This window comes from Brassica oleracea, chromosome C6, assembly GCF_000695525.1.
Source record: "Brassica oleracea var. oleracea cultivar TO1000 chromosome C6, BOL, whole genome shotgun sequence".
NCBI classification, from domain to species: domain Eukaryota; kingdom Viridiplantae; phylum Streptophyta; class Magnoliopsida; order Brassicales; family Brassicaceae; genus Brassica; species Brassica oleracea.
The window spans coordinates 37,413,854-37,425,774 of NC_027753.1; the positions used below are offsets into that span (position 1 = coordinate 37,413,854).

At 32.6% G+C, this 11,921-nt stretch overlaps 1 protein-coding gene and 1 long non-coding RNA gene across 2 annotated transcripts; one reads left to right on the forward strand and one right to left on the reverse strand.

Annotated features, from left to right (window-relative positions):
* The first annotated feature begins 2,881 nt into the window (after window positions 1–2,881).
* LOC106299676 lies at window positions 2,882–3,567 on the forward strand. Its single transcript, XR_001261836.1, has 2 exons — window positions 2,882–2,994; window positions 3,286–3,567. It is a non-coding gene; the product is annotated as an uncharacterized LOC106299676 (long non-coding RNA).
* A 2,137-nt stretch (window positions 3,568–5,704) lies between these two features.
* LOC106298151 lies at window positions 5,705–9,290 on the reverse strand. Its single transcript, XM_013734232.1, is given in 7 exon segments — window positions 5,705–6,145; window positions 6,225–6,371; window positions 6,473–6,526; window positions 6,635–6,808; window positions 8,694–8,879; window positions 9,029–9,115; window positions 9,210–9,290. Coding segments are annotated over 7 exon segments (1,170 nt in total).
* Between the last annotated feature and the right edge of the window lie 2,631 nt (window positions 9,291–11,921).

Genomic DNA, 11,921 nt, shown 5'->3' on the forward strand with positions numbered 1-11,921 from the left:
AATATTTTAAATCCATAGATTGTTTATAAGTTATGGATTCATATAGATCCTAGATTTGTTTCAGACATAATGGTGTTCTATAGATTTCAAGGTTTTGATTTGTTTACCTTTTTCACCACAAGAATCTGAGAGGACCACCGTGAGAGTTGGCCGGAATTTGAGAGAGAGGGGAGTTTTCCGGCGGAGAGAGAGAGGTGGCCTGGTGGAGAGGAGGCTGACCGCCGGTGGAGCAAAGGCTGAGCACCGGAGGAGCTGGCCGGAAAGAGGATCGCCGGCTGAGAGAGATTTCTCAGGTGGAGAGCACAATCGTGCTGATAACGTGTTAGAAATATGAGAGAAGTGTTGTTGTGAAAGTTGTGTCTTTCTCATTAGCTCTCACTATCAATATATAGTGGAGGTTCATAAGGGTTTACACAAAGGAGAGAATCTACACATTTAATACATTTGACTACAAATATCTAGACTTGGTCAAAGCTCATAAATGCTCCGATTGAATGAGTCTTCATCTTGACTAGTCTTGGTCGGATGTAGACGGACCGGAGACGGGTGTAGACGGACCGGATAGTCGGGTCAGATGTAAACCTCCTTAATGGTTAATGGCAATCCACATATCCATATCATGGATTTATAACATTTGTCACCTACAAAATACACAGAAAATGTAATTGAAAATTGCGAAATGATGGAAGTAAGTGCAGATCTCAGGAAAAAATCAACACCTTCTTCAAGCTTCTCGTGAATGAGACCACCTTTCAATCCCTTTAATGGTTTATATTCAAAGAATCCATAGAAAGAAACTATGATTGGAACTCAGGCACATCCTAAACAAAGCAAAGATACTTTTTAAGTCAAAAGCAAAGACTTTACTTCTGTCTCATTACAGTAAACCAAAACCCAAAAAAGCCTACTTTTTTGCTACTCATGGTCAGGCCCGGTCCAAACTCTCGTGGTGTCAAACCTATCATACCCAGAAATAGTTTTGATTAATCCGACAGCAGAGCATCAACTTAAAGCAATCGTTAATCACCAATTTTGATATTTAGATCGACGCCTACTCATCTCAAACCAATACCCAAAATCTCAACTGAAATAACTCGTAAACCCAATTTTTAGAATCAGAAACACAAAATCACAGTCAATATTCATCGCTGTTTCAATCGTTAACAATCTTTAGATCATTACAAAAAAATATTGATTTTACAACAAATCATGAGAACAATGAGAAAGAGAGGAAGAAGATGGAGAAGGTGAGAACGACAACCATGATTATAATAAAATTAAGAGAAAAATATAAGTTAAAATGATATTATTAGATTTGTATATTAATTATTTTGCAGTGCATGTAGATTTAGTCACAACATATTCAATAGGTTTAAAAATAAACAATATCAAGATAAATTTTAAATAGTACTCTGTTTTATTAGATAAGATAATTCAAAATATATGGGAAACAGACAAATTTTTGATGGAGAAGGTGAGAACGACAACCATGATGATAATAAAATTAAGAGAAAAATATAAGTTAAAATGATGTTATTAGATTTGTATATTAATTATTTTGCAGTGCATGTATATTTAGTCACAACATATTCAATAGGTTTAAAAATAAACAATGTGAAGGTAAATTTTAAATAGCATTTTGTTTTAATAGATAAGATAATCCAAAATATATGGGAAACAGACAAATTTTTTAAAAACTTCATATAATCAATAAATAAATTTGTGTAAATTATATACTATATAGATATTTGGTTAAAAGAGTCAAATATGTCAAATTTTAATTTATTCTGTCAAAGTTAAATGAATCACAAAAATAAACAAATCTGTAAAACAATCATGAGAATCTTAAAGTCTATCTGTCAAAATTAAATAAATATGTATCCTTTTTTTTTTGTTCAACAAATAAATATGTATCCCAAAAAGTATAATAAATATGTTCTCTGTAGTTTTCTAATACTTTCTTTTGGTCAAGCGCAACTTTCTAATACTAGCTATATTAAGATGTTGTCACTTGTCACTAATGTAAATTGCATTTATTTTTTGAAATAAATGTTAAAGTAAATTTGTGTCTAAAAGACATATTTTTTTTGTAAATTATTTGACATGTAAATATCTGGTTAAAAGAGTCAAATATATCAAATTTTAATTATTTTTGTCAAAGTTAAATGAATCTATCACAAAATTAAACAAAATGTAAAACAATTATGAGAATCTTAAAGTCTATCTGTCAAAATTAAATAAATATGTATCCCAAAAAAAAAATGTTCTCTGTAATTTTCAAATACTTTTTTTTGTTCAAGCGCAACTTTACAATACTATATTAAGATGTTGCCACTAAAGTAAATTACATTTATGTTTTGAAATAAATGTTAAAGTAAATTTGTGGCTAAAATAAATAAATTTGTTTAAATTATTTACCATGTAAATATCTGGTCAAGGGAGTCAAATATATCAAATTTTAATTAATCCTTTCAAAATTCACAAAAGAAAACAAATTTGTAAAACAAATTGTGAGAATCTTGAAGTCTATCTGTCAAAATTAAATAAATATATGTCCCCAAAAAAATTGATAATAAATATGCTGTCTCATGTAATTTTCTAAAATTTTTTGGTCAAACGCAACTTTCTAATACTATAATAAGATGCTGCCACTAAAGTAATTTACATTTATGTTTTGAAATAAATTACTAAATATGTCACTAAATAGTCAACAAGTAGAGTCAAAGGATATGTTCAAATATACAAATAAATATAATTAATTATTTGCCCAAATTAGTATTTAACTAACATAAAAGACATTAATTAATTTGAGATTTTTCAAGACCATTTGAGTATAAAAGGAGCCCTCGTTAAGATCCAAGTTCACAACATCTTACTTATCAATTGACTATTCCAAATAATAGTTATCAATGGGTGTCCTAAAGACCTTGATGACATTTCTTCTCCTTGTCATATTAGGAGTTTCGTTATCCAACCAGATTGTTTTTACCTCAGGTATTTCTTCAATTTTTGTTTTCGCTATATCCTACTAGCATCGATAATGATCATATCTATATATGGATCGTATAAAGTATATATAAAGCCTCGATAAAGGAGGAAAAAACTACTATTGTTTTGAACTTATATTTCTTTAATTTTGATTTCGCTATATGCTAACTAGCATCGATAATTATCATATCTATATATGGATTGTATAAAGTATATATATACGTATATATATGTAGCCTCTATAAAGGAGGAAAAAAACTATTGTTTCGACTCACATACATTTTTAATATGATGTAGGTGCAGAGATTGAAAAATTTTCGTATGATCATTGCTCCACTTTATGCGTGGATGGGAAATACGGATCGCATTATTGCTTTGAGGACTGTATTGAAAAGGGATTTAATACTGGTGACTGTGCTTCTCCACATCGTGAAGGCCCATTTCGGTGTTGTTGTAGTAATTAGTTTTTTTAATAAAAGCATTATCGGGAGTAGTATTTTATAATTTGGGGACTTAAAAGATGATGTCATTATGTTGGTTTGTAATCAGTGTGGCTGAATATCGTCATATATAAAATATATAAAAAAAACACAATAACTAGCATTCACTTTTTTTTTACACAACACAATAACTAGTTAACTAGCATTCGATTTCGACTTTTTGGGTATCTATTGGCTATATACGTATGTTGACCTTTGAGAATCTACCATTTATGAATCTATAGCCATAGTATCCTCTTTTCCAATAAAATTGCCAAATGGAAAGTCAAAAGCTTCTACGATTACTGACATCATTAATTGGTTAAAATAAACAGTAGATAATCAGGCAACATATCTGAAGGTGGTTTGACGGTTCATCGTGTAGAGATCTGTGAACTGGTATTGGACACGCGAGCTGAACGTAATTGAGGGCTGCTTGTGTTCGTTGGAGTGGATCCTCATTGCTCCACCGCCTTCTTTCCCATGCATGCAGAACCGATCCTAGGAAATTTTTGACTGGAAGCAAATTTAAAAAAATTGGTCGCTCTCTGAGAGGGGTTGAACCCAGGTTGCGAGGAAGGAAGTTTGCATCCTATTGACCTGACCACTAGACCAAAGGAAACATCTGGGAATTTGTGGCCGAAAGTATTTTTATAATAAATCGGCTGGAAGCCACTGCTTTCTCGACTTCGCCGAAGGACCGGCTCTGCATACATGCTACACCCTCCTCTTAGATCTACTATTTTTTTTGTTCTTGCTTATTCATCGGAATCTTAGGCCATGATTATCGGTAGGTATGAATTTTGGGTTTCTTAATTTTTTTTTGTTTTCTCTGATTTAAAAAAAAAAAAATTAAAAAAAAACAATCGCGGACCACCACGTGTCAGCGGGATCCGCAAAGAGTTCAGAAATCTCACCAAAGTCGATACTTAGTTCCTCTCCTCTATCACCTGTTTTATAAAAAAGATGGGGTCCACCACCTAAAAACCCTTCTACTGGTTTTCTGGTTACAGGATCCATAGTAACTATTCTGATTTGTCTATTTTTGGAGTTATTAAATGTAATTATTATTTAAATAAATTTTTTTCACACAATCGCACTGTCTTGGGTTACTTAGTTGAATTCGGTTTAACCAACATGGTTTGATCCAGCTTATACGGAGTTAAAAACAAAATTATGGTAAAAAGAAATAAAAAAATAGACCTTAATTAAAATAATCCAAAATATATAGGAAACATACAACTTTGTGAAAAAAAAACTAAATAAACCTATGTGGTTAAAATAAATAAACATGTTTAAAACGTTAAAGTAAATATGGGGCGAAAATAAACAAACAGGTTTAAAATAATGTTAAAGTAAATATGTGGCTAAAAATAAAGTGTGTAAATTAGTTACTGCTCCTTCCATTTTATAATAAATTTTGTTTAATGTTTTCACACACGATTAAGAGAACTATCAAATTTTCTATTTTATTTCTATTTAATACATTATTTTGTTAATTAATATGCTAAAAACAATGATAATAATGGAAAATGTATTTAGTTTATGTATTGAAAAAATAAAATACATTTACAATGAAATAAATTTTAAAGATTAGAATGATATTTAATATGATACGTAAATATCGGACAAAAGAGTTAAATATATCACATTTTAATTATTTTGTCAAACTTAAATAAATATCATAAAGAAAAGAAATTTGAAAATGAAAGGATTTAAAACCGGTGACTGTGCCGCTTCAACCCACTTCGGTGTCGTTGTAATAACTAGTTTTTTTTTTTCAAAAAAAAACATGATCGGGATATTCAAGCGTTACATTATATAGCACTTTGACTATTTTCTAATTTAAGGACTTAAAAGATGATGTCATCATATTGGCTTCTAATCGGTGCGTGTGACTAAACATCGTCATATACAAAAAAAAAACCACAATAACTAGAATTCCATTTTGATATCTATTGGCTATATATGATGTTGACCTTTGAGAATCTACCATCGTTTATCTTTTCCATAACTTTTCCATACGCATGAATGCATGATCATAGCCATAGGATCCTCTTTTCCGAAAAAAAAAACAAATGGAAACCAACGGTCTAACCAGAAGTGAAAAGCTTCTACGATTGCCAACATCATTAATTGGTTTAAAAAACAGTAGATAATTTCAAGCAACATATCTTAGTTTCACAAACTAAACACACTCGAAAACAATAACACACAACGTCAATACCGTAAAAACACTAAACACACAAGAAAAAAGCCAAATACAATAATAGCAACGCACTCGCCAATGTTCCACGAACTGCCCCCGAACGCGTTTGCCCTGGCCCGCCGAAATAAAAGTGCTTCCCACAACCTTTAGTTTGCGACCTTTTAACTGAATAATATTTTGGGAATTGAGCTTGTACCCCAAAATCTTGGACTGGAACCAAAGTCTGGTTGTTCTCGGCAACTAGGATATTACATACGTAAGCAGCTTTCCCGAAGCCTTTTTCAGCGAATTCTCCCGATCCCATTTGAAGAATGGTGTTTGTGCCAGTACTATTCAGGGACAGAACCTCGCCTCCCCATTCTACCTTCTCTGCGTGATCAGCTAGGCCTGTAAAGATTGCAGCTGGCCAGTAACCAACTAGCTCCATGTTGCGGCCCAGTCCCAGCCACCAGTTCCCAGAAGATTGATCCTACATTTTTGTTCATTTATATGTTAGTAAACATATAACATATATAACAGAAAAGGAACCAAACAAAATAATATTCTACCTTCCAGATCTGAATCGTGATGTCGAACTGAGGGCCTCCAAATGCAGAGGTACGTGTGATAGCAGCTTCAAGGGCGATTGTGCTGCTGGTCTGCACAAATCCCCCGCAGTGGGTGCTGTAGCATCCTGTGTTGTTATACGCATCTCTCTGCATAAATTTTAGATGTGTTATGTTATGTTTCGGTACACTATGCATGACAATAACAACATATTTTAAAATATTAAATTGATCGAGAGATAGTTTCATACCGTCCAAAATGTAAAGAATCTCGGTTGGTGGTCGTGATACCTCTCTGGACTGATCTAAATAAATAAAAACGCATTTGTGTCAGTGTCAAGTTTAGTAATTAAACTATAAAGTACTGATAATTTTTTTTCTTTTTAAAACAACTGTTCAAATTTGGAACTCACTTGCCAACCCGCTTCGACGGACTAGTTGACATCTCCATTGGCGAATGATCCCGATGCGAGCCAGACCTGAGATAAGCTGAAGTCATCTGCTGCTTCTACTAGTGGCTCCCAAACGTTGAGAGATGCTCTTGTTCCATATATCGGCCCTCCGTTTCGAATAAATCCGATCGCGTACTGGTTTTGGCCATTCACAATGAAAATAACGTTTAGTAGTGTCGCTTTTAATATTACTAGATATTTGCCCGCACTATTGCACGGGTTCCTTAATTCTTTTCATGCATATTGTAAAACAAAATCATATACTTTTTGTTAGAAAACAAATCAACTAAATTTACTTACATAGTCAATACTTGAGTTACATGTACTAATTCAGGTAATGTTACGCGTGACTTTTTGGAATTATAGTAATGACTAAACATATAGGAAACAACAAATGATTGGATTTATTATCATCTAAACATAAGAAATCATTTTGCTTCTTACTTTTAAATCAAAGTTCTGCAACTGATCAATGATACAGATAGCCATATTCATTTTCCAGGAACGAAGACTTTGAAAGAGTTACATATGAAAGTATATTCTATGAATAAATTATATTGGCTCAAAGAAAAAGAAAAGAGAATCCACCTCAAAAATAATATATATAAATAAAATTTTCTATACTTCTTATTAACTTCATTGTTGACAATGCGTTCATTTTTATAAAGACAATGCTTTTATTTCTATTAGTATTTGAAGAATGAAGCTTGAGGAAACTCAATTGAATTTTTTGTGAATTATGCGAAAAGAGAGTATCAAGTTGTGAAGAAGAGAAAATTCAATCTGGATAAAAAGTAATTATAAACCTGTATCGATTTCTTTCCTCACTCAAAACCTAAAAGATGATTAAAAAGGTGAAACTATGAAAAGAGATAGATAAAGAGGGAGAGGAGATAAACAAAGCAAAATGATATGTTAAAAATTATATAGAAGATAAACAGTTTGAATCGTGAGTATGACAGTTATATAAATGACATGATTCACTTTAAACGTGGTGGTAATGCTTGAGAAAATTTTGGGTTTTGAAATTTTAAGGTTTTAAAAATTACGGATCGTAATATTTTTTTTTATTAGAGAATTTTTACTTTAACCTTTAGTTTTTTGTTTAATTAATTTTTTAAAAAAATATAAACCAAATGGCAAAATATGATTAGATGAGTGACTTGTGCTTTTAGAATATAAGGGATGACAGGTAAACATACTAACATTTCGGAAATGAATCTTGTCTCATTGGCAACAGTGCTACAAGGCCTTAGCCCTAACATTTAAATTATGTTTTATAAATTATTTAGATGTTGAAGCCCGACACAAATGCTATATGCGAGAAAGCCTTTCAAACTATATAGATGTTGAAACCCAGTTCGAGACGGGTGTAATATGCTATAGACCCTAGGCCCATTATTTAGCTTTATCTTTTATAGATTATATAGGTGTTGAGGCCCAGTGCTGATTATAAATCACAGATGTCTGTATAATGAGGCCCACTTCTACACGAAGGCATATGATGTTACAGACTACAAAACCTATCAAATTTTTGCAGCTCAAACTTTATTTTATTTCGTCTTTTCTAATGGATAATATATGAAGCAGCAGCACCATTGACCATCTTTTTTTCTTCTAAAATCTAAATTTTCGGTCGTTATTTTCTTAAAAGTATTTTCCATCAAAAATGTCACAAATAAAAGTAAAATTTTAAAACCATAAAAACGATAATCAACATATTATAAATGGATGATGCTATCGTCAAACTTGAAGATAATGTGGTTTGTGTTGCAACCTGCCCTCTAGTGGTAAATGGATGATGTTATCCTTTAATTTTTTTATTGATAAATTTGATTTTATAATTTAAAAATTCATCAAAAAAATACCTTATGCCCTCTAGTGGCGTCGACTAAGGATTTGTAGTAGGGTTTGGGATATTTTGAGTGAGAAATATTCGTAGAAATATCCGTGAAAAATACCTTTAATTTTTCTATTGATAAATTTGATTTTATAATTTAAAAATTCATCAAAAAAATACCTTATGCCCTCTAGTGGCGTCCGCTAAGGATTTGTAGTAGGGTTTGGGATATTTTGAGTGAGAAATGTCCGTAGTCCGACGAATGGGGATTGTTCGCGGGGGACATTTTTCCCCGGTCGTGTGCCACACCTGCCAGTTTGGTGTCTCAGCTGCTATTTCCAAATTAGGCATCTCCGTAGGAAACTCCTGAAATATTTGTTTCAAAAAAGATTATTTAACTTTTTTTGGTTACAAAACCTACCATTGATATTTTTTTGTGACTGTAGATGAACATGATTATGAATTGTTAGGGAAACGAATAAATTAACGGGTAAAACACCAATAACAAAAACTACCTGAAGTTCATGGCTTTTCAAAAGTGGATTACTAAACGCCGGTTGATTGTAGATATCTATGCAGTCAATCACGTCTCCATCCGGACTCTGTTAAATTTCAAACACACACAAATAAAAAATTAGCGGAATATTGACAAAAAATCGGTATGTAGTTAAACAACAAATTTATTGTTTTATGTACCTTAATGCTCAAGGCTGGGGTAGAGGCTGAAGCTCCGACCGTGATGAGCAGATGTAGTAGTGTCATCATGAGCAGTATCATTTTTTCAGGCTGTGTTTGACTGAAATGATCGTTCAACCTGCCATATATATTCAAAGCTTAGACCAAAAAATATATATATATATATATATTTCAAAGTTTTTTTCTTTTTGAGAAAATATATATTTCACAATTGACTGAAACGATACCTAGGGTTGTTTGTGCAGAAGCAGCCAATGCTAATCCTCTTTACTTGCCTTACAAGTCTGTTTGGAAGGACTCCAAGCCACTCCAAGCCCATGACTTCAAGTACCACTTTTGCGTTTGCGATTCAGATTGGTGACCCTGTGTCGATTGATAGAGCTGTGTATGGGATTGTGGAGGAGGCGACGGAGGAAGAGCTGATGGATGCTATGGCTCTAGCGGATTCTACTGGGATGTTTCTTTGTCCACAGACAGGTGTGGCGCTAACTGCTTTGTTTAAGGTGAGGAAGAAAGGTGAGATTGCACCGACTGACAGGACTGTGGTTGTGAGTACTGCTCAGTCGAAGGTAGATTGCCACTCGAAAGCGATTCGTGACATGGCTTGCAAGATTAATTCTCTAACCCTCCTGTTGAAGTGAAAGCTGATTTGGAGATGTCATGGATGTTCTCAAGAGTTACTTAGGAAGTCAGAAGCTTAGGTACTAAGGATCAGACCATTTTGTGTAATCTTTATGTGGATATTTATGTGTTTCTAAGTTTTGTAATTAGTTCTAACGTCAAGTTTGAACCAATAAATAGCTGTCGCAGATTACTTTGTTACAATAATGGACCTTCGGTTTCTTTGCTCAGAAGTACTACTATATGTAAATAGACAAAGATAAAAAATTTAATTCGTTTGGAACGTCCCAAAATAGAAGCCTGCGATCCACGCTTCATAATGGGATTTAGTGGACTACTACGTCCGTATTCATGCCCTTCTTTCTCTTTCACTCTCTAGTGTTTAGAAGCGGAACACCTTTTTTACAAAGAAATAAGAAGAAATCTACAACGATAATTGGTTGTTAGCTTTCTTTATTCAGAAATTTAATCGATGTTTTTTATGGACTAAGTATATGGAAACTGACGGTATCTTTATGAAGGGAAAGAAAGAAACATTTTATAAAAATTAAATAGTTTAAAAGGTTAAAAGGTTAATTAAAATCGAAATACAGCCATATAGAACGACAATTATTCATCCGTGTGATCTTGACGTTGAATTTTATGGAAATAAAGATAAAATTATATAGGTGATACAGTACTTGATAGTTAAAAAGTGCAGTTAAAAAAAATAAAAATAATGAACATCGTTATATATATTTAACCTGTTCCTTTCAACTGAGTATCCACGAAGGAGCGTTAATTAACTGCAAACAAATTATTTAATTAAATTGAAAAGTACTTGCTTCTGATAATAAACTTTAGCTTTCTGACACAACATTTTCTTTAAAAGGGTCATTAGTTGCTTTTGAAGGAGCACAATGCTTTTCCTGTATGTTGTCTTAGTTCACTTGTTCCATTAGATTAATGACTTCTACAATAAAACTACATGACAAAGCATAAAGGACTGAATAACCAGTTTGTCGAATTTTAAACATACTGGCACACTTTTTAGATGTTTTGATCCCAAACATCATCATCTCGGGGGATCTACCAATATATGAAATTCAAGAATTAAAATTTTTTTTTAGAAATTAACTTAGGACAATCTGCTTATGTTTTCATTTAATCAAATTTTCACCGAATCTTGAAATCCTTACTTCTTAAACCGAGAAGTTCACATCTTACTAGAGATCGATCGGATCACATGCACGTTCATGCTACAAAAACTGTTAAATAATTTCAATGTATTTTTTACAAATATCTATACGGTTGTCAGAGTTTGGTGCTAGTTTATCCCTCTTTCTAGTTACAATTAAAGTGTTAGTTATCTAATTGTTCTTTTCAAACCTTGTTGGATTAATTAGCGCAACAACGAAAAGTGCTAATCGAAATAGGAAGAAATAATTGAGTTAATGACATGCATGACTTGAAAGGTCATGGTGGCCATAACTTTTTTTATTTACTTTGTATTGATGAAACTTGGTTAAGAAACATTTCTATATATAAGTAATTTAAACGTATTTTAATGATATTTTAGTAAATCCGTACTAAGAAAATCACTACAAGAAAATCAAACACTTCTGACCGAACTTCTGACCGATATTTTTTTGGTCGGATATTTCCGACAGATTTCCAACAGAATTCTGATTTGGTCAGAACTTTTCGACAGCTACAAAGTCGACAGAAAACTGTCGGAAATTTCCGACCGTTTACTGACGGCAATAATTTAAAATATTATCCATCCGAAATCTGTCGGAAATCTGTCGGAAATTTATGACCGAACACAGTCGTCGGACATCGGTCAGAAATTTCCAACCGATTTCTAACCAAAATTCGAACGTTTTTATAGCCGTTGGAAATCGGTCAGAAACGGTCAAAAGTCCGTCAGAAATTTGTCTTTAAATATTACAACGCCGGTTCTGGCTCATTCACAAATTCAATTATAAAAAACAATTCTCTACCAATCAAAATGTCTTCCTCCAATCATAATGAATATTTTAGGTCTTGGATGGATCACAATCATCAAGATCCATCTACTGGACTTTTGACAGAAGAGTTTGCGGAAGGTCT